General features: G+C 48.1%; 2 protein-coding genes across 2 annotated transcripts; both read left to right on the top strand.

Annotated features, from left to right (window-relative positions):
• The first annotated feature begins 2,662 nt into the window (after positions 1-2,662).
• LOC146193472 (uncharacterized) lies at positions 2,663-3,625 on the top strand. Its single transcript, XM_084600559.1, has one exon. The coding sequence runs from the start codon at positions 2,663-2,665 to the stop codon at positions 3,623-3,625; it is 963 nt and encodes a 320-aa protein (XP_084456685.1).
• Positions 3,626-4,946: 1,321 nt separating this feature from the next.
• Positions 4,947-6,783, top strand: LOC146193471 (uncharacterized). Its single transcript, XM_084600558.1, has 2 exons — positions 4,947-5,395; positions 6,304-6,783. The coding sequence occupies exons 1-2, from the start codon at positions 5,108-5,110 to the stop codon at positions 6,781-6,783; spliced, it is 768 nt and encodes a 255-aa protein (XP_084456684.1). The 5' UTR covers positions 4,947-5,107.
• The last annotated feature ends 16,747 nt before the right edge of the window (positions 6,784-23,530 follow it).

Below are 23,530 nucleotides of genomic sequence, written 5' to 3'. Positions count from 1 at the left end.
GTGAGTGCAGGCAAGATGCAACTGTTGTACACTTTCCTCTTGAGCGATACCGGTAAGCTGCTAGTCATAATCTGCGAGTGATTTCCAAATGCGCTCCATCCCAATCTTATTCTTTTTGTTATTTCCTTTTCATGGTCCGGATCTGCGGTTACTACCTGTCCTAAGTAGACATATTCTCCTACTACTTCCAGTATTTCGCTACCTAATGTAAACTGCTGTTCCTTCCCGAGGCTGTTGAACATTAGCTTAGTCTTCTGCATACTGATTTTCAAGCCTAGCTTTCTACTTTTCCTGTCTAGGTCATCAATCATTATTTGCAGTTCATCCCCCGAGTTGCTTAGCAAAGCAATGTCATCAGCAAATCGCAGATTACTGAGGTATTCTCCATCTACCCTTATCCCTAACTGTTCCCATTCCAAGTCTCTGAATACTTCCTCTAATGAAGCTGTGAATAGTACCGGGGAGATTGTGTCTCCTTGCCTAACACCTTTCTTTATGGGAATTTTGTTACTTTCTTTATGCAGAGCTATGGTTGCTGTGCAGCCACTATATATATATATTCCAGCACTTTCACGTACGGCTCGTCTACCCCCTGATTTCGCAATGCCTGCATCACCGCCGAGGTTTCAAATGAGTCAAATGCTTTTTTCGTAATCAATGAATGCTATGTATAAGGGCTGGTTATATTTCGAGCATTTTTCTATCACCTGATTGATGGTATGGATATGATCGATAGTAGAGTACCGTTTCCGAAACCATGCTTGATCCTTTGCTTGATTGCAGTCTAAGGTTGTCCTGATTCGATTAGCGATTACCTTAGTAAATATCTTATACGTAACAGACAGTAAGCTGATTGGTCTGTAATTTTTAAGGTCCTTAGAGTCCCCTTTCCTGTGAATGAGGATAATGTTTGCATTCTTCCATGGTTCCGGTAACGTCGATGACACCAGGCACTGCGTATACAGGGTGGCCAGTTTTTCTAGCACGATATCCCCCCCGTCCTTCAGCAAATCTGTAGTTATGTGATCCTCTCCAGCTGATTTCCCCCTTTTCATAGTTTCTAGTGCACAGGATATCCTGCTCCAACTAGATCGGGAAATTCTCAACGCGATCAAATATTTCTTGAATGACAGGGTAGTTGCAAGGACGTTACTGCAGACTCGCTTTGTAGTTGAAGGGGACCTTCGACAACCTCACCCACGAAATTATGCTAACGCATCTTGGCCAGTAAGATAGTGGCCAAAACACCTTAACTACATTAGGCTATTTCTGACAGACCGACAATCACATATCCGGATTGAGGACCCCGAACATGGCCCATACGAACTAGGCACGCGTGGGACCAGGCAAGGAGCGTCCTCTCGTCCTTCCAATTCAATCTAGCTATGATGAGACTTCGAGGGTCTACTGTATTCAGCACTCGCTGTACGTCGACAACATAACCATCGCGACGAAACACGGCTCGGTAGGAGAAATGCAGCCAACCCTGCCGCAAGCAGCGAACATTGCAGACAACTACACCTGTCGTTCCAGTCTTCAGTGCTCCCTGTCCACATCGGAACTTGTGCACATACGCCCCTAATTTAAGTGCTCCACCAAACTCGACCCCAACCTTAACAGTGGACTCATAGCCAAACACGACGAGATCCGAGTACTGGGCCTCTTCAATAACAGACATCGTAGAGCTTGCACAACGCCGGCCAAATTATGCAAGTTAGAGGCCCTGGTGGGCCGCATAGTCCAATAGGTTTCGAAAAAGCGCGGAGGATTACGATGCAAGGACGCCTTGCGGCTAACGCATTATTTTGTAACCAGCCGATTTTGCTTCATACCTTCACCTGCTCAAATATGATGAGAATACACTAGAAGGAGCTCTCTGTAAAATATACGAGTGTGCCCTCAACATTCTGGTCAACAACCCCAACCAGCGACTAATAGCCTTGGGATGGTGACCACCTTTAATGAACTGCGAAAGCCATACTTGCGGAACCAATACACAAGACTGTCTGAAACGCCGTCGGGTCCCTGTCTCTTGCCCGACTACACATCCACCACTCAATGCATTCGTAATAACGCGTATATATCCCAACAGAGTGGAGATATGTCTTGTACGTACTCCCTCTTCCGGCCAGCGTGACATCAGATGACCACAGTGACGTCTCGCGCGGGTGGAAGCCTTGGCTAACCACTACGGACACAAACATGAAGTTTTCTGCGCGGACAAGTCTCTGGCCCGCACAATGGTGGTTGGCACACGGCCGCAGGCGTCCATCAAAACACTGTAATAAACGAACTCATTTTCCGTGCCCACAACATAACATACGCGGAGGAAGTTGCCTTCGCATTAGCCGCCGCAGGTCAGGACTCACGGGTCAACATTACCGACCCGGGGGGTGCCTGCTGCAATATCGAGCATGGCTACTGTGATAACGTGAGAACAGGCCGAGGCCGATGTTCCGTGTTGCTGCCAAGTGCCGATAAGATCACCCAGTGTTATCACGTGATGTTCGACGCCTTTCCTACGTGACTATATATGTGCCGTGTCTTGCACGCTTGGGAAAATAAATGTTTGCCTCCGGATGCGACGCAGCCTGCTCGATCATTACAGTGGCGACGAGGCACGGTCTAACCCTGCGGGGGTAGGACGGACGTGCTTGGCGAGATGGCTTTCGGCAGTCGCGTGGGCGGGTTTAATCTCAACGGAAATTCTTCATGGGAAGAATACGTGGAGCGCATCGAGTTGTGCTGCGCAGCGAACAAGCTGACGAGTGACGCCCACAAGAGGGCAGCTTTACTCAGCTGTTGTGGGGAGACAACGTACTCCTTGATAGCAACCCTCGTGAAACCTCAACGACCGCCAAATGTCGAGTACCAAGTCATCGTCGACGCCGTGAAGGACCACGTCAACCCGAAGCCTTCAGAGTTATACTCGAAGTACGTTTTTTCGAAGCGAGACCAGCACTACGATGAATCTGTAGCTGACTACGTTACATCCTTACGCAAGCTAGCTGAGAACTGCGGCTTCAGTGACAAACAGCTGCCCTTGGATGTAATGCTGCGTGACATCCTGGTATTCGGATTGAGGGACAGCGTTGTGCATCAGCGACTGTTGATAGAAAAAAACTTGACGTTCAAGAGTGCTTACGATCTTGCAGTGACCGCGGAAATAGCCGCTAAAGAGCATCGCGTAATGAACCAGCATAAGCAGGAAGCTGTAGACGTCACAGCAAAAGTGAGCACGCCCCCTAAAAACGAGCAGGAGGAAGAGAACCGCGTCGGAGCGTCGAGTCATGTTCCGGACGAAAGGTGTTTCCGATGTGGTGGGAAGCACAAAGCTTATCGCTGCAAGTTCAAGAACGCTATGTGTTTCAACTACTCGAAAAAAGGGCATCTAGCCAAGGCATGTCGAGGGAAAAAAATGCAAGTGCAGCATCAGCTGCAGACTGCATCCACGCTGGCGCATACTGAGTACGACGCTTTACTGAGCATCAGTCAGGTAACGAACTGTCCCAAATTTGTTGTCACCGTCAGCATTGGTGGCCAGAACGTACAGATGGAAGTCGATTCCGGAGCAGCTAGGTCAATCATGAGCAGCAAGGAATACAAAAAAACTGCAAGTCGCTAAAAATATCGACCTGGAAGTATCAGATGCTCAACTCGTCACCTGGACGAAAGAAGGCCTTGACATTGTTGGAAAAGCCAGGGTTCCCGTAGAATTCAAAGGCTAATTTGCGAGCTGCCACTTCTGGTAGTGAGAAATGAGGGCAGCACACTTCTAGGTCGTGACTGGTTCAAGGCTTTAAACATTGAGCTAACCGGTCTTCACACCGTGAGCAGCAGGCAAGAAGCTATCCTGTCGAGGTATGCAGATTTTAGCGAGTCATTTGCAGGCGCTACACTGCCGCCGATTCACACTGAGCTAAAACAGGACGCCCAGCCAAAGTTCCTGAAATGTCGCAGCATTCCGTTCGCGTTTAAGGACGATGTGATAGCCGAGTTAGACAGATTGGAGAGACAAGGAATTCTACAAGCAACGCAGTATTCAGAATGGGCTACCCCTGTAGTCGTTGTTCGAAAAAAGAATGGATCGCTCCGAATCTGCGGTGACTACCGAAGCACAGTCAACCAAGCGTTGAGGAACAACGGTTATCATTTGCCTACGAGCAAAGAATTATTCGAAAAGTTGGGCAAAGGCCGTGTTTTTTCGAAGTTGGACTTGACGCAGGCGTACCAACAACTGGTAGTTGATGACGCCACAGCGCAGGTTCTCACGATAAACACCGTAAAAGGATTGTACAACGTGCGACGTTTGCCGTACGGTGTGTCGGTAGCTCCCGGTTTGTTCCAACGCGTAATGGACACACTAATCGCGGGTCTACCGCAAGTAGCTGTATACCTGGACGACATTCTAGTGGCCAACGAAACAGCCGAAGAGCACAGCCAAATGCTCGCCGAGGTCTGCGAACGAATTGCAAGAACGGGACTGCGGGTCTAGTCGGCAAAGTGCGAGTTTTTTAAAGAGAGCCTGGAATTCTTGGGCCACCAGATAGACTCGCGTGGTATCTACCCATCGAAAGCTAAGGTAGAAGCCATTCATCAGGTGCCTCTACTGAAAACCAAGAAGGAGCTGCAAGCATTTCTTGGTATGGTGAACTTTTATAATCGGTTCTTGAAAGGCCGCTCCGAGGTCGCAGAAGTTTTGTATCGTCTACTGGAGACTAACGTGGCGTGGGTGTGGCGAGCAGACCACCAGGAAGCGTTCGAAAGCCTGAAGCAGCTTCTAACGTCCGATTCGCTGCTGGTGCATTTTGATCCCAGCGCGCCTCTAGTTCTGTCATGCGATGCTTCACCGGTGGGAGTAGGAGCAGTCCTAGCGCACCAAGACCCTGAAGGACGAGAGAGACCCATCGCGTACGCGTCAGGAACGTTAACAAAGACCGAGCGGAATTATGCCCAGATAGATCGAGAGGCTTTAGCCATCGTTTTTGGCGTCCGGCATTTCCATCAGTATCTTTGTGGAAGGAAATTCTTTATTCTCACTGATCACAAACCTCTGCTCGGCATATTTCGACAAGAGAAGCAAATTCCAGCTGTATTGTCACCACGCATGCTCCGTTGGACGTTGATGCTGTCTGCTTATGAATACCAGCTTGACTATCGGAAAACGCAAGATCATGCCAATGCTGACTGTTTAAGCAGATTACCAGCAAAGGAGGCGCGAGGTGAAACCGAGCCGCCGGGCGACGTTCTTCTGTTAGAAGCAATGGAGTATCCCCCAGTGACTGCACAACAAGTGGCATCCTCTACCAGGGATGACCCTCAACTACTTCAAGTAAAGTCTTGGATTATCGACGGCTGGCCTGAGCACAAGGTGCCACCAGAATATTCTGCCCCCGCCGGGGTGGCGCAGTGGTTACGGTGCTCGACTACTGTTCCCAAGGAGGCGGGATCGAATCCCGGCCTCGACGGCCGCTTTTCGATGGAGGCGAAAAGCAAGGCGCCCGTGTGCTGTGCGATGTCAGTGCACGTTAAAGAACCCCAGGTGGTCGAAATTTCCGGAGTCCTCCACTACGGCGTCTCTCATAGCCTGAGTCGCTTTGGGACGTTAAACCCCACAAACCAAACCAAACCAAACCAGAATATTCTGCCTACCATGACAGGCGACATGAGCTATCGGTCGATCGCGACTTTATCCTTTTGGGAAACCGAGTAGTGCTGCCGGAACGACTGCGAAAGCGAATTCTTGGCATGCTACATGCAAATCATCCAGGCATTACGGCTATGAAAGCTCTCGTGAGGTCCTATGTTTGGTGGCCCAGAATTGACGCACAAATCGAAGATTTCGTTCGGCACTACAAACCCTGTCAAGAGAACAGACAAAGTGATCCCAAGGCACCTGCACATTTCTGGACGAAACCCGAAAGACCTTGGGGCAGGGTTCACATCGATTTTGCGGGGCCAGTCGAAGGCGTTTGTTTTCTTGTGGCAGTGGATGCGTTTTCGAACTGGGCTGAGATCGAGATAATGCCGTCTCTTCAATCCTCTTCAGTGATAGAAAAGTTGTGTAGAATGTTCGTATCGTACGGTCTACCAGATCTTATCGTGTCTGATAATGGGAGTGTTTTCTCAAGCAAGGAATTTCGGGAATTCCTAAAGCTAAACGGCATCCAGGTTATGTACACAGCGCCGTATCATTCTTCGAGCAATGGAAGAGCAGAAAGGATGGTTCGCGAGCTCAAGTGTGCACTCAGGAAGCAGAGACAAGGCACAGTGGCCTGTAAAGTTTCTCGCTTCTTGTTCAAGCAGCACTCTACCCCTCATGCTGATACCGGAAAGGCACCAGCAGAGCTCATGTTGGGACGGCATTTCCGCTCTGCCCTGTCAAGACTTCACCCCGACATGGAAAGCGCGGACTTGTGTCAACGTGTGCCGTCAAAGGTTTTCGAGTGTGTGGATGCTGTGTACGTGAGAAATTTCAGCCGAGGGCCTACATGGCTAGGCGCTCGGGTGTTACGCCGTCTGGGCCACGTCATCTACGAAGTTCAGACGTCTGAAGGAAATTTGTATAGACGTCATCGGCACCGTCTGCGAAAGGCATGGGTGTTGGAACCGGCAACACCAGATAATGCAACCGGTGATTTCTTCAGATTCCTACCGCCTCCAAGCACAGAATCCGAACTACCCAAGGATGAGGCACCAGTGGTTCTTAGACGGTCTACTCGCGAACGGCGACCTGTGCAGCGCTACGGCATTAACTGTGGGGGAAGGGGTGTGATAACGTGATAACATGCCGAGGCCGATGTTCCGTGTTGCTGCCAAGTGCCGATAAGATCACCCAGTGTTATCACGTGATGTTCGACGCCTTTCCTACGTGACTATATATGTGCTGTGTCTTGTACGCTTGGGAAAATAAATGTTTGCCTCCGGATGCGACGCAGCCTGCTCGATCATTACACCTACATATATCGCACTTCGCCAGCAAACATTTTACAAAACAGCGCCTATTTCGGTGCCCCCTCCCATCGAACGATTACCTGGACTCTGGCTCACACTGACCTCGTGGGACACGAAATGGCCGATGCCGCCTGCGCGTTTACTTTCTGGGCACCAACGTCTTCTCACACCGTTCAGGACTCCGCACCCAATCCCCCCTACATTTTCAAAGAAATAATTCAATCCTATCAATAGAGCCATGCAATCTATCCTAAGCCCTTCAAGGGCCTCACAAATGCGGTGGAGCGCATTAATTCTCCTTCGCCTTTATACCAAATCTTACTCTGCTCGGCAGTACTAAAATACTTTCAGCCCGCTTGCACGGGGAAATGCCCGCACTGTGAGCAAACGTCCTCGTGTATTTTCCATATGATGTGGGCATGTCAACCCCCCCCCCCTCTCTACCCACTGCCCAAAGCTTCCCGGCAGGATTGGGAGGCGCTACGACCTGATGGCGCAACGAGCCTCGGTCGAGCGGGCTCGGGCCGCGGCCGACGCCAATAGACTCCTGTAAGAGAGAACCCACCTAGTAATTGTAATGAGCGGCCTCTTAGGGACCGCTGCTGTTCCCTCTCTGTATATAAAAAAGAAATGTTTTTCATCATCATCATCCCGTGCGTCCCCTCTGATGTCTTTTATTGAATAAAGCTATCATAACCTACCGCTCCGTGTGGCTAGGGCTAGCTTGGAAGTTGCCATTCGTCCCCTCAACTACTTCAGCACAATTGTTCGCAGCCTGGAAGCTTTTTTGGCTTGCATTCTTCAACTTTTTACTAAAATCAATCAGAAGTGCTATAACGTTGAGACAGTCAGGGCCGATTGTCTCTCGAACCGGTCTGGCCTTGACTGCCACCTCCAACAGCATGAAAAGGCTATTACCCAAGTCGATGTCAAATTCAATCGCCTTGATGCTCACTTCAAGTTCATCTCGAACGTCTCCTTAATGTGATTTCAACATTTCAGACATCCCTACAAAACTCCACAGATTATCTTCCCGCTCCACCAAAGAAACGCGATAGCTTGCGTCATCGTGATCAAGTTAGATTTTATTATGGAAGATATCAATATCATTCAGTCGAACTGTCGCAGTGCAAAAGCTAATAGTACTTCATTACATCAGCATCTTCCTCGCCTCTCTGCCTCACTTTGTCCTCCTTCAGAAAACTCGATACTGTGCTAATGCTCCTGGCTAATGAGCATTTCACTGTAAAGCTATACTCCCATATCTTCTATATATGTTCGCCTTGACCTCTCAGTAACATCGCTTAATATTCCCTCATCGCTCCAATCCTATCTGATGGGCGTCCTCTGCTATCTTCCTTTGTTCATCCTGAAACTGGCATATTTTTACAATCCCGCCCAAATTATGCCAAACATTTTACGGCCCTGGGTATATTTCTGGACAGAATGCCTTCTCATAGCTGTAATTCAATGCCCGCTTCATTTTAAGGAGTCATCCATAAACCTTTCGGGCCGACCGCCTACGCCAGTCTGGCTAAATAGGCTAACATCCTCCTCCTCATTACTCGACAAAGTAGCCACTAGGGCGGGGACATACTCTCAATGTCCACCAATCCCTGACCTTAATTACTCCTCTGGACCATTTCATCTATGTGGTCAGCCACCGTCGATACCCTTCTCAGTGACTACTAGATTATTTCTGACCAGTCCCTTTATGGCTCCCCGTACTGAAGAAGTGATTTCGGCATATGAACTGGCGAAGCTTTCGCACTTTACTTTCCTCCGCATCCTTCACATCCTATGAGGACTAGGCCTAGGCCCTTCTCCAAGCGACCTCTTCCTGTTTTCGCACGGAGACTGCTGCGTATCGCACATCGGATCCCGAATTCCATCTCATCCCAAAATAAAAGTGTCTCAAAACGTTTTTCCGAACAGCCAGGCTGCAGCCCCCACCTCCAATTATAGACGCCCTTTCAAAGCTACAAGGCGCTATCAATGCAATATTGCGATACGCTGGAGTATTCTCGCTTCAATACCCTATGCAACCATCTTGTCTAGGCTCCTCATAAATATATTAAATATATATTGTCACCAGCACACGCAGCAAGCAGAAGAAAACCCGAGCTGCTGTTTTTTTAATCAAGCGAAGCTCGAGACAGACGAGGACGACGCTCAGCCACGCGCCAAGACATTCGGCCACTTGGTGGCGCTAGAAGATGGGCAGCGGTGTGACATTGCCCCCCTTCCAAGAGGCATCGACCTGATGCCACAAAAGTAGGGGAATAATAGAAAAACAGGGCAAGTTATACGGGAGTGTCTGGCTCTAGTTTGGACCCTAAAACGGTTTAACAATTGTAATATGGCTTCATTCTAGCGACGTGAACTATTTCAGAATTCGGATTCCGAGAGCAGCGGACAGTGCCTTGTGGTAGCACCTCGTAGTTCACCGCACTGAGACGGCGGAGCACCTGGTAGGGTCCAAATTTACGGCGCAGAATCTTTTCAGAGCGCCCTCGCAACCGTATTGGGCTCCATACACAGACTTGATAGCCGGGTGTGTAAGTCCCCTCTCGGTGTCACAGGTTGTAGCGCTGCGCATCGTGTACATGGTGCCGAATTCGCTGTCGGGCAAGTTGGCGTGCGGCTTCTGCGCCACGAATTGGTCAGCCCCCACGACCGTGAAGGGAACAGAATCCGGAAGAAGCATGGCATCCAGCATAGTCAAAGGTTAGCGTCAATGGATCAAATGAAATAGAGTCAAGCGTGTACTTTCCTGGAGCGCAGTAGTGTATGCGAAGGTGATGTACGGCAGAATTCAGCCCCAGTTCCCATGATCGTCGTCTACAATCATAGAAATCATATCGGCAATTGTCTTGTTAAGCCGCTCAGTTGGTTCATTAGTTTGAGGATTATAGGCAGTTGGCTTGCGATGGGTGGTATTAGTGAGTCGAAGGACCTCGCTCGTGAGTGCCGACGTAAACGAGGTTCCCCTGTTAAGACGACTGTTGGGGCGCCTTGACGGAGTACAATGTTGTGAATGAAGAAATGCGCAACTTTATCTGCGTTACCACGGGGAATGGCCTTGGTCTCACAGTAGCGGCTGAGGTAGTCAGTGGCAACCGCTATATACCTGTTACCAATAGAGGACTTCGAGAATGGGTCCAGAAGCCCATGCCGACCTGTTGAAAAAGGAATTTCGGGGGATCGATAGGCTCCAGGAGCCCAGCTGGTTTAATGGGCGGTGTCTTCCGCCGCTGGTACTCACGGCAGGTACGGACGTAGCGGTGCACAACGGCAGCTAGCCTGGGCCAGTAGTACTTTCGCCGTATCCGTCCCATTGTGCGAGAAAAACCGAGATGGCCGGAAGGAAGGTCGTCGTGGTACGCACGAAGAACTTCGTCACGAAGCGTAGGGGGTACTACTAGCAGGTAAACAATTTCCGTTGGACCGTAGTTCTTATAGGGCACACAATCGCGCAAGCAAAATGACGACCGTCCACGCTTGAAGAGTTGAGGAGGAGATGACACGGTTCCTTCGAGGTATTCGGTGAGGGGCAAAAGTTCAGAATCCGCCCACTGCTTTCAGGCTAAGGTGAACGTCGTGATGGCACCGAGGAAAGCCGAATCGTCGTCGGAGCCGTCCATGTGGCAGGGAGTAGGGGCGCGGGACAGACATTCAGCATCACTGTGTTTCTTGCCGGACTTATGCACGATAGTAACGTCAAATTCTTGTAACCGAAGGCTCCATCGAGAAAGTACCCCATGGAGCTTTCAGGTTGGCCAGCCAAAACAGTGAGTGATGGTCGCTCACGACACGAAACGGACGACCGTACAAGTACGGACGACATTTCATGACTGCCCAAACAACAGCGAGGCACTCCTTTTTCGTAGCTGAATAATTAAGATCGCAACGGGACAAAGTGCGACTGGCGTAAGCAATGGCGCGTTTTGTACCGTCCTGCCACTGAACAAGGACCGCACCGCGGCCAACGTTACTGGCATCCGTGTGCAGTTCCGTGTTGGCCTCTTTGTTGAAGTGGCCAAGTATTGGCGTACATTGGAGACGGGACTTGTGTTCCGTGAAGGATTTTTCCTGGTCGGGGCCCCAAAGGAACGGTTCGGCGTCTTTTGTCAGGCGGGTCAGAGGCTCAGCGATCATAGAGAAGTTGTGAATTAAGCTACGATAGTACGCGCAGAGGCCGAGAAAACGACACAAACTTCGTTTATCTTCTGGTTTGGGGAATGAAGCGGTAGCGGCTGTCTTTTCTGTGTCTGGGCTAACACCTCGAGCGCTGACAATGTGGCCGAAAAATTTCAGCTCATTAACAGCAAAATGGCATTTTCGGGTTTTAGAGAGAGACCGGAAGATCGGATGGGCCTCGAAAACTGCGCGCAAACGTTTCAGGTGCTCGTCGAACGTGGACGAGAAAATCACAACGTCGTCGAGATATACGAGGCATGACTGCCAGTTCAGGCCGGATAGTACGGTGTCCATCATTCGTTGAAATGTGGCAGGGGCCGAGCACAGGCCAAACGGGAGCACTTTAAACTCATACAAACCATCCGGCGTAATGAAAGTGGTCTTCTCGTGGCCTCGCTCGTCAACCTCTATTTGCCAATACCTACTGCTGAGGTCAAGTGACCAAAAGTAAGTGGCATGACGAAGGCGATCGAGGGAGTCGTCTATGCGCGGCAGAGGGTACACATCCTTTTTTCTGACGTTGTTGAGGCGTCTATAATCCACGCAGAACCTCAAGGTTCCATGTGTTTTCGCGACGAGGACAACAGGCAAAGCCCAGGGGCTCGTCGACGGTTGGATAACGTCGTCCTGGAGCATTTCTGTTACTTGGCAGCGGATGGCGTCACGTTCTTTTGGCGTCACGTTCTTTCGGCAACTATAATTCGGTGCTTCGTTAGTAGCGCCTGTCGGACCTTCGAGGTTGATGCAATATAATCGCGGAACGAATTGACAGGATTCTCTATGCAGCATTTCTCGCTGGGCAAGAGGTGTGGGTTCACATTGGTCTGAATGGCTGTAGACGCCGCATTGTCGAGGTCTGATGTGTTGGATAAAGCGTACTGGCCTGTACATTCTCCAAGTTCTTCAAAATAAGCGACCGCCGTGTTCGCCGTCAAATGTTGTGGCTCACATGTGAAGTTTGTCACTTGCACTTCGGCTTGCCCACGGAAAAGTTCGACAAGGCCCCGAGCTACACAAATTTGTCGAGTGAAAAGCAGTGACATGCTAGCTTCGGCAATACTACGCGTGCCGGTGCTGGGATCATATTCGACTGTGACGAACTTGCTCGCCTGCGGAGGGATTGTTATGTGGTCGTCAGAGACGCGCAGAATCGTTTTCCGGAAGTCCGTGTTGTATCAACGACTCGCTTGGTTGAAAACAATACCATGAGCTGCTCCCTTAAGGTTTATAACAGCACCATACTCTTCAAGAAAATCCATGCGTAGAATGAAATCTTTGCAGCAGTCTTGTAATATGGCAAAGGTGCCAGTGAAAGTAAAACCGCAGAACTCTATGCGGCAAGTGCACATGCCAATCGACGTCATCCCATGGCCACCGCCAGTGCGAATATTTGGCCCAGACGAAGGCGTCAGAACCTTACGGAGTGCCGTGGCTGGCTGGCTGCTCATGACGGAAAAATCGGCGACGGTATCCACAAGTGCGGTCCCATCCCAACTGCCGGCGGTTACAAAAATTGCCCCGGAAACAATGCGTTCGCAGCACGTCAGTAAGTTCGTCGGATCGGGTCGTCGCAGCTCAGGCCGTCGCGTCAAGACGTCGGGTGGAGGCTGTTTTATCTGGGACGTAGCGGCGGCCTCACCTCCGGAAGTCGCCGTGTTCAGTTTTCCCGGCGAGAGGACATGCTCCCGAATTGCCCACAGGAGCAGTATGAACTGGGTGACGCAAAACGCCTCGGGGATGACGATCGCAACTGCCGTTGCGGTAACGTCGGGTGCATCTCGTTAGCAGCCAGGTATTCCTCAATCTTCTGTGGTCTTTCGCCATAGCGAGCTCGAGGCGCGTTTGGTGAAAATCCTTAAACGTATTCTCCGGTATGGGCAATTGCGAAGAATGGGGCCAGGCTCGCCGCAGTGATTACAGAGCGTCCGTTTGTTGGACGTGCGCCACAAGTGCGCCTTGCGGATAGCGCGACGCTGGTCTTGCTGCGGCTCGACGGGGCGCAGGTAGCGAGGCGGTGGTCCGGCAACGGGGCGGAATGAATGTGGCTCGGGGGCAGGTCGACGTAGGACATCACTATACGTCATAACGCATTGCTGAAGTTGTGGTGCTGATGGTGGCTGCACCGTTAACCGGGTTTCATCACGTATGACTTCCCCGGTAGGTTAATTCTCAGCTGGTGGAGCATTCAACTGGAGGTTCTGCAGATCTTCCAGGACAATGCTCCTCACAAGCTCCCGCAATGCCTCGTCCCTAGCTGCTGGCACGGACGCGCAGTAGGGTGTGGCCACTACGCTTGCCTGACGGCAGTATTAGGTACAATGTTCCTGCAGTGAATATTCCATGCTGGTAGCTTCTCTCGCGAAATTTGCGACAGCTCTTGGAAGGTCGCGAATGAGGCCAGCGAACAACTGTTCCTTCACCTCGCGCATGAGGTGCCTTATTTTCGTTGCCTCGGCCATGGTAGGGTCGGCACGACTGAAAAGTTGCGTCATGTCCTCGAAAAACGTGGCCACGCCTTTATTTGACTGCTGAGACCCCGAACAAATTGCTATCTCGGCGTTTTCTTTGCGCGCATTTGAACTGAATGTGGTGAGCAACTCACGGCGAAAGACTGCCCAGTTGACAAAAGACGCCTCGTTGTTCTCAAACCAGATCTTGGCCGAGACTTGCAGCGCGAAGTGCACATTTATTAGCTTCCGCTCGTCGTCCCCTTGGCTGAATGTGGCCACACGGTCAAAACTGGCAAATCAGTCTTCCGACATCTTCGAACCGGTCACCGTGGAATGATGACGGTGATCGAGGTGCGAGAAGGACGTATGGCGGGGCGTTGCTGGAATGCTGACTTGTCTGGCTGCCCGTCGTAGATATCGGGGCTCACAGCGGTGTGGTCAGTGGTTCGAACTCAGGTTGTAGGCCTCGGAGGCGACAGTTCACTTTATGAACGGGAGTGGCGTCTGAGCGTCGATGGGCAGCGTCACTGACGTCTTCGGGGGCAACGTACATAGGATCGTATCCTGAACAATGCACCAAATATCACCAACATACGTAGCAAATAGAACAACCGAGCTGCCCTTTTTAATTCGAGCGAAGCTCGAGACAGACGGGGACAACGCTTAGCCACGCGCTAAGAATTCGACCACTTGGTGGCGTTAGAATATGGGCAGCGGTGCGGCAATATATATATATATATATATATATATATATATATATATATATATATATATATATATATATATATATATATATATATATATATATATATATATATACATATATACATATATATATATATATATATATATATTCTTTTTTTGAACCCTCCTTGATGCCGCCGCCGACTCCTGCTAAACTCCTAGACACAGTCTTCCAATTACCTCTTTGCAACCGTTGCAGATAATTATCTCCAATTTCCTCTCTCTCCACCTTACCGCGAATAGGTAGGCTGTGTAGACCGTGTAGACCGTGAACTCATTCTTATTCTCAGCGAGCTTGAGGCTGAACTTCTTGCTATTCATACTCGGTCGACTACTGCCGAGGATGAAATCCCAGGCTTTTCGCAATCGTCGCGACAAAGCAAAAGAGCACTTTTTTAATCGCCATAGCATCGGTTGGGAAGAAGTGCAAGGCTGTCATTGTCCTGGACATTTTTTCATCATTCCCAAACCTGCAAGCCTCTAGTCCTTTCCAATATCCGCCCTATTTGCTAGCAAGACGATGGACGGACAGAGAGAATGACGCTCGCTAGGATTGGTTAGACTTTGAAGGCTTCCAACTCGCTTCCTTATGCCATCATTGATTTTTGTTCCCGCGCATCTGCACAGGAACTCTTCCTGATACTTGAGCAAACTTTTTTCACCTGTGGCAGCACTCATGTTTATGTCCTGGTAACAGTCGATGTTCACAATGCATTCGACTGTGGCTCTCAAGACCACATTGGATGTTAAAAATATCCCATAACTGCAAAAACTGGCAAATGACCGTCAACCGTTAAACAATTCACAGTCAGTAAGATGCGCAATCCAAGCTTTGTTTTTCTTGTGGTTAATTGTGGCAGTGTCATCCTCAACAATGTCAATGAGTATAAGTACTAGGGCGTCGTGATGCCAGCAGATCTGGGATGGTCGGCTCATCTATAGCACGTGGCAAACAAGTCAATGCGAAAGTTAATGTCCTTAAAACGGACCCTACGCTACTCTACTAAGGAACCCAAGTGTCTTGCTTATATGACGGTCATACGTCCGATCATGGTTCTTGCATATATAACTATGTTCAAGGCGCGTTTCCGAGCATTGGACTTTTATTTTTATTTTAGTGATACAGTCAATCCCATTACTAATATTTTACCGGAGTGGATTAAAAGGGCCAGAGAGATCTGCTGACACGTGCATTACGCAACTACACTGAATGGCAATTACGATTTAATACAACAAATGAGAGGCAGGCACATGAAATGTACAGAAAAGGGGCTTTGGCTTGACTGGGTCATGTACCAGAGTTTTTCCCCTCTGGCACTCCTCCAAAAAAGAACGGCGCCAAGGTCCATGCTGCTTGCGACGTCATGAACTTCTGTCTTGATGTTTCCATCAAACTTTCTGATGACAGAAGGAGATTGTAGGCGGCGCTAAAGTTCCTCGAAGGATTCCGCTTGCGATGCTTTCCAGTCATTTGGTACGCCTGCCTTTGTACCCAAGTAGCACGCCTTCAATGGACCGCCACAGGTCCAATATTGGGATTTATTGGTCTCAATATTGGTCAATATTGGCGTCTGACTGCGGCGCAGAAAGATCCAAGATATATGCCAACTAATTTGATCGGCTCTCCTTTAAAAACCAGTATTGGCATACTAGTTTACTGGCATTCAACGGCATTCAATGGTTGGTATATCACGGCCATCCCGCCAAGCTCACTGGCCATCCAATATCTTGTATCCGTGCTTATTCACTGGATATTCAAAACTGGCATCCAGCCAGATTTATCGGCTACCCAATATTTCCAATTCAATCTTGCCCACTGGTTTCGCATTATTGGCATCCATCCAGAGCAATTGGCAATCCGGCACATTAGAGTGCTGCATGTTCCAATAATCAGTACCACAGCTAGTTACTTTTTCGTGCTATGGCTAATAGGCAACTACAAAGCCATCCCGTACTTATGCAGTGCAGATATTTTTATGCAGCTTTTAATTTAAATAAAGCATGTTGAGAATATCCATGCACAGAAAATACAGCTGAAAGTTTCACTGCATGGTGATTTATTAGGCGTGCATGTCTTACAGGGCGTTGGAAAAATTTAGGTACAACTCTTAGACTTCAGTGCTCCTCTTGTCTGCGTCCCTTGGCAAGGTGCTCTCAGGTCCCAGGTTAGCGGAAAGCGCTGAGTTCATTGCAGCTTCTTTTGTGGTCGGTTGTAGGGGCAGCAGCTCCCAGCAGCCTTTAAATATATGGACTTAAAAAAAGAGCAGCGTGCATAACAATGTATTTCCTTCCGCAGATGGCACCTGGAAATAAAAGCAAAATTCATAAATCCTATTAAGACAGAAAACGTTTGGAAAGAGGAAGTACAGCTAGACCATGGAGTAAAAATGCAAAATAAAGCACCGCCTGTTGGCAGTCAGACAACTTTCTTTTCTGGTTTACTCAGGTTGAAATAATCTGCATGCTCGGTGAGGCCGGCCACATTAACTTGGTTACATTGGTTACGACATCCGGCAGTGCACGACTTCCCATGTGGATGTGTTGTTGACGCTGGAAACAGAACAAAATGATATTTGCCGTTATCTATTTGTTAAACGGTAGTCAGTGCATGCCCCCGTCTACTTCTAGTGCCTTTGTGATGGAACACCTGTAGAAAAAAGACGTCATAACTGCATACTTCAAATCAATAGCTTTCCTTTGAATACTTTTCGTTAGGACAGATTGCTGCAAGCACTAAAAAGAAACTACAAAGGAAAAAAGGAACGCAAAAAATGGCAGTCGCACTTCGACCGCGGCTGCTAAAATTAGTGTACACCTCATCATCACTGCAAACCGAACGTTTTAAAAGTTGTCAAAGCTGCAGCCAAAACGTACGACACAGATGCTTTGGGGTTTGTATGATACACTCAAATTGAAAAAAATAAAAAAATCCGTAGCTTAGCATCCCGTTTGTTGTGGGAACAAGCTTGTACATGTGGTAAAGCATAAGAACTATGGTAGCAACTATAAATAAGAATCCCCTTTCAGAATTTCTTTTTTCATAGAGTTCTTCGCGCGGACAGTAGAAGGTCTTGCACGTAGAAGATAAAGTGTCATGTTTCAGGCATGTCCCTTTTCTCTGCGCGATATAACAATGTATAATTGTGGATAAGAGCATTTTTGAACAAAAAGTTTTTTATTATTTCCTCAAATAATCCAATTTAGCAGTAAGAATAAGTGCGTCGGCAGATCTTCTTTCCGGACGCTTATAGTTTTCTACAATTAATGGCAAAACTGCACCCGTTGGCTATTTTATGCACCTCTACTATTCGGTATTAGCGCAGGAGAAAGATCAGACACGTGAATAAGCTATGCGTCGTTTAGACCATTCTAATAGCGCATTTATAACAACAAATTACAATATTAAATATTCGCTCGCAACTAAAAATCATGTCCCAGAAAGCTCAACTTGACTCTGAGTTTTGAATATAGTAGGTAAAAGAAACTGATCACTTCAGACACACAACACACGCACGATGAAGTTGTAACGTGAAAATCACACAAAACACGCGTCATGTTTTACAGGGCCACGTTTTTCTTTTGAGATACAAATTGGACCACCTACGCGCCGTAAATTTTGTCATTATGACCAGAGTTTATGCATACAAAATAGTGCGCTGAAAATACAGTTCAGAACTGACTGGCGTGGGGCGGTCGAAATAAAGGACTTTCCGTTCCCGCAAGCATATCGGTTATTGACATGACGATCAAAGCTGACAACATACCGCACCAAATCATGCAAAAAGTTATCTTACCGTATAGCTAGCGCAGATTCGCAGACCTCAGTTGCAACAATCCAAAATGAATGTTGCCACGAAAAGTACGTCCCAGTGACCTGATCCTTGATTACACCTGGTAAGAAAAAGTAGCGATTTTACAAGGAGACAAACAAGAAATAATCTCAGTAAGCTCAGTTAGGAACAAAGAACTTAAATTCCTGGTGGTACTCACAGATATCCTCTTTCAGTCACGGCCATTAAACGAATCCGAACTTTCACAAGGCTTGGTTTTTAGGTTCTGCTGTCCAAAGCTGCGGGAGCTCGAGCAGTTGGAGCGGGTGGGGATTGTGTGGCCGGCCGGAAGCCTCTGAATCAGCCGCTTGTGTCGAGTTTCGAGGCACGGCTGGAAGGGGGCAGAAGGATCGTTGTATTTTCTCTCTCTCTCTCTCTCTCTTTTTTTTGCTTGAGATCTGTCGAAAGAGTATGCATAAAGCTCGAAAGGGGGTGAGAGAAATGAAATTGTTCCCGTAGGACCGCGCGAGCGCAGAAGGCTGCCGGCCAGGAAAGTTAGCGGGAAGGAAGGGAAGAGTGCGGGAGAGTAGAGTGGGGGGCATTGTGAGCAACGCATGCCTAGCGGGGAGGAAAGAGAGGGCAGTGAATGTCGCTGCCCTTTCGTGATGACTGCTTCACGAGGAGAAAAGGCTACAAGACGGGAATTTGAAAGCGGTTTGGAGAATTGCTTTAGTCAAGGCCCCCGGGCGGAGAGGCGACGAAAGGACGAGATAATGGAAACCATATGTTCTTTGCGCCAAGCTTGTCAGGAAGAATGCGCAGAGTTTTGTCCTTGGCTTCGCTAAATTTAACAATGAGGAGTGCGTTTGGAGCTCTTTGGTCGCCTCGACTGTTGGCTCGGTAACGTTTTCAGGGGTATGATAATTTCGCTACATTTTTTTTTGTTAATGCAAAATGCGTTTTACCTCACTGTTTCAAATAATAATCACATATGTAAACAATCTTCAGTTTTTCAAGGAATCGTTCTCGGTTAGAATAAATGGACATATATTTTTACGAAAAATGGCACTCAGGTCGCTATTCATGATGGAGTCCTCTTGAAACGTCATCACGCGCAACTGAGTGATGCAACAGCCCGTATACTTGCTGTATTCCTATTAAGGAAACAAAAAGCGAAAACGACCATAATTACGGGTACTTCAAGGTAAATATTCCCATGTTATTTATTTTTATTTATTTTTACAAATCAGGTCGACGTTTAGAGCAAGAAAAAATCCGCATAGAACTAAGCGTGGGCATGTAAAGCAGCAAGAAATACAAAATACTCGACGAGCTAAGATCTGAAGAACAAAATTGGCAGTAGAGAAAAAATCGAAAGAAAGCAAGGGTCAACACAAACTATATCTCCGAACTTGGGACAAGGTGTAGTTTTCAGAAAGAAGCGTGGAATAATCATCTCTCAGCCTGCGGAAGCAGCGCTTGTGAAAGCAGCAGAATATTTAACAAAGGAAGCCTAATTCTCAATCATGTCAAATTCTTCGAGACTGGTGTTCTCTAAAAATGCCCCAAAACTGCTAAAGTAACGCACTCAAATTACTTTTATTATATATGAACTGCCATTAGCAGCCTGGTTGACACGATGGGATAGAATTATTTAGTTCTCTGGAGGGAAACGCCGTGATTATATGGTTGGATAATAAGGCAATGAATGTCTGAAGAACAGTTTCTGAACAGTGCTTAGGAGAACGCTGTCAAACCCTGTAGCCAAATGCATCATTATGAGCCATATATTGCAGCTTTCGAACAAAAATAACTTCCGTAAAGAGCATCATTAATATTCAATTTCAGTTTTGCTACCGTATATGCTGGCGACACATGTGCGCGCATTCATTACACTGTAGGTAATTGTTTTAAACTTTTATTTTTTTTTTCGTTTGCCTTGCTCCATGTAGTGCCGTTGATTTTTTTATTATCTTTCACATGCGCACAATGTTTTGGCCGTGTGCAATTTACGTCGCATTAGAATACGAACCATTCCAGGACAGTTCAGATGTCTTTTCTTGTCAAATGAATTAGCTAGAAATAGTGTAGAATATATGTTGGTTGTATTTTTTCTTTGAGCCGAAATATTTTATGCGCTGCTGCACCGATGGCCAAAGTCGTTCAGTGTTTATCTGTTGCTGAGAGCTACAGCAGAGCATAAACGAGTACAGGAATAAGATGCAAATTTGTGTTTAGTATATATTAGAACTCGAAGACCTTGAAAGCAGCCCAACATATCTGTCTATAAGAACAGCTAGTACTGAGGCGTGGTATAGTCGATGCTGATGCTGAATGCCGGAAACAGCTAGAGTAATGGCGAATCATGCAGTGCGTGTTTGAGTGGCTAGTGCGATCGATCTCTCCCACCTTTGCTATCGCTTGAACATGTTGGGTTTCTTTCCATCGCGTAAAAAAAAAGGTGGAAATAATGATGCTACGCGTGCGTGTTTCCAATCATGGACAAACGTTTACAGGATGTGGATTCACCGGATATATTCTATCGTTTCTGCGTTTACTATCCAAACGTCACCCCAGGTGCTTGTTCAAGCGGCACACACGTTATGTTGCGTTCTTTGCATTTGAGTACCTTGCGTTTCTTGACTGCAGAGGAGTTTTTTCGCGAACACGCATAAACGTTTGCTTCTCAGATGTATGCTCGAGCGTCCGCGTATACTTGTGCACTCATATGCTTATATATAGGCCCATGGAACAAAATCCCGTGCGCGAGAGTTGTGCGCGAGATGTGTTCAGGTCTGTGCATGGATATATCTGTACAACGGATCTGTGCACTGATGTGTCAATCCCTTTCAATCATCCTTATTTGAAGGCGCCCGTGTGCTGTGCGATGTCAGCGCATGTTAAATAACCCCAGGTAGTCGAAATTTCCGCAGTCCTCCACTACGGCGCCTCTCATAGCCTAAGTCGCTTTGAGACGTAAAACCCCGCAAACCAAACCAAACCAAATCATCCTGATTTGACGAGATCAGAAAAAAAATCATCTCCACCGGGAATCGAACTCCTAGCCTAGCTAGCGCTTTAACCAACTGCGCTTAACACTGGATCGCGAAACTAGCACCATATATAATTCTCCTTGTCTACGGTGAGGATAGCGACGAGAATGACGCTGCAATTAGTGATAATGACAATGATGACAGTATCGATGGTAATAACGCTGCGTATAGTTGATAATGATAATGATACGTGATGCACCGTATGCAGCAGCAATAATCTCGCCTTCAAAGATTTCTGCAGTGTTTATTCCACGTACTCTCAGTATTTTTTCAACACTTGGCTAAAGTTTGGAACACTATCTGTGTTAGCTACGTGCACACGTGATCGTCATCCGGCCCTCTAGTGAGAAGGAATTGTCTCGAAGATATTACACGCAGAATTTTACATAACAATTTATCGTGCCTAAAATCGTAAATAAAACAGTTCTCTACCAAAATTGTCAAATATAATCGCAGGTCATCCACAACAATTAGCAAATCACTAAAATGTATTCAGAAAAATATATTCTACATTTTCCGTGATTGGTGCTTCTACGCATTTCTGTGGTCAGCTCAGTCAAACAATTTAACGACCGTCTATGCAATAATCCTAAAAAACATTATATTGTAACAGTACAGAAGAAGATGAAGCTTAGAACACAAGTGAAGGAGAAAGACGTTGGAAAAAGACTCTCGTGCCGGACGCGCTGCCGTTGACCAGCTGAGCTCCCGGCCCTATCATCGTGTTGTTCAGCGCTCCGACGTCTTACCCCCGTCGTAAAAAATTGGTGGTCAGGTGCTGGGTACAACTACCATCAAGACGCATCCTCAACCGCTGGAGCTTCGTCGGAGCCGTTGCCTCGCTGGTCTCCCACCCTTTTCAACAAGAATGCAGCAGACTACCTACCAGCCCCGAACATCAACTTGGGATCCTCTACCCCCGTCTCGCGATGTGCCGCCGACCACCACGAATGCGACGCTACCGTTTCGCGAGCCTCGTTCCTTTGCCGGCCAAGCAAGGGAAGATGTTGATGACTGGCTCGCTCATTATGAACGTGTGAGCCGCTATAACTGCTGGGATTCAATGGCTAAACTAGCCAATGTAGTCTTTTTTGACACAAACCGCCTTGATGTTGTATTAGAACCACGAGGACTCCCTGACAACTTGGGAATGTTTTGTCGAAGCAATCAAGGAATGTTTCGGCGACCTAGCTGCAAAGAAGAGAGGCCAAGCAGACACTTGCTCAGAGGGCCCAGGCAGCCGGAGAAACTTGCACCACCTACATAGAGGCCATACTCAAGTTGTGCAAGACCGTCGACAGCAGGATGACTGAAGACGATAAAGTAGGCCATCTACTCAAGGGAATAGTGGCAGATGTCTACCACTTCCTCACTGCCAAGGAAAACTTGAGTTCGGTCTGTGACATCCGGCACTGCAGAGCATTCGAGGCCCTAAAGACTCGCCGCATTACACCGAAATTTGGACTGCTCGCAAATATGACTACAGTGGCTAGTATTGAAGAATCGCCATCTCAAAGACTCCTGTGCGCAATCTGTGAAATTGTTCGATATGAGATGTCACGACGTGAGCAGCTTGCCCGGCCCAATGGCTTCGGAGGGGACGTATATGCTCTTCCAACCTATGGGGGTGCGTGCCCGCCGATGTCCGCGAATGCCACCGACTTTGTCTGCCGCGATCTATACACTCCGCGACCAAGACCGGAAGAGAGTTTCCAACAATTCTCTGGCCATCAGCTTAGAGATCCTCGCCCTTACTCCAGTCGTACATCGTGCCGAACCACCATCTAGATATTCGTCGCGGCCTACCATGCAGGAACCAGCTGACACGCCACTTTTTGACCGACCGCTTCCGGTGTGCTACCGATGTGGTGCCGCGGGTCATATTTCCCGCTACTGCAATCGGCGCACATCTTTCCGGAATCCCCCGACGGCATCGAACCGACGTATCGTCCAGCCTTACATCGACAGCTGTCGGCCAGAACATCCCTCCTGGAGGGGCCGTTTTCAAAACGAAGGGCACCGGAGCCATTCGCCAGCGTCTGACCGTAGTGTGACACCACCTCCGTCATTTCGTGTACGCCGCTCCCCGTCTCCGCAGCGCCGATCTCCGCTACCAATGACGGAAAACTAGCCAGCGCCGCCATTGGAGGTGATGTCGCTGGGCAATGTGCGCTGATACCTATTATTCCTCCGTCTGTGTGCATGTTAAAGTACAAGGTCAATGTGATTGTTGATGGTTTGCCAACGATGGCGTTGGTAGACACTGGTGCGACAGTTTCAGTAATGAGTTTAGATTTTAAGAACTTTTGAAGAACACAGGTATGTTTGTTTGGGACAAAACTGCAAATTTTTAAGGGGC

The sequence above is a fragment of the Amblyomma maculatum genome, chromosome 4 (genome assembly GCF_055883805.1).
Source record: "Amblyomma maculatum isolate TAMU_Amacu chromosome 4, ASM5588380v1, whole genome shotgun sequence".
NCBI lineage: Eukaryota > Metazoa > Arthropoda > Arachnida > Ixodida > Ixodidae > Amblyomma > Amblyomma maculatum.
This window is presented reverse-complemented; position numbering and strand designations above follow the sequence as displayed.

What these genes read in the sequence shown, in the direction of transcription:
- LOC146193472 (XM_084600559.1), top strand. Translation starts at nt 2,663, where the DNA reads ATGGCTTTCGGCAGTCGCGTGGGCGGGTTTAATCTCAACGGAAATTCT.
- LOC146193471 (XM_084600558.1), top strand. Translation starts at nt 5,108, where the DNA reads ATGCTCCGTTGGACGTTGATGCTGTCTGCTTATGAATACCAGCTTGAC. An exon ending in CACCAGAATATTCTGCCCCC is followed by an intron (nt 5,396 to 6,303) that starts GCCGGGGTGGCG and finishes TTCTTGTTCAAG; the next exon opens with CAGCACTCTACCCCTCATGC.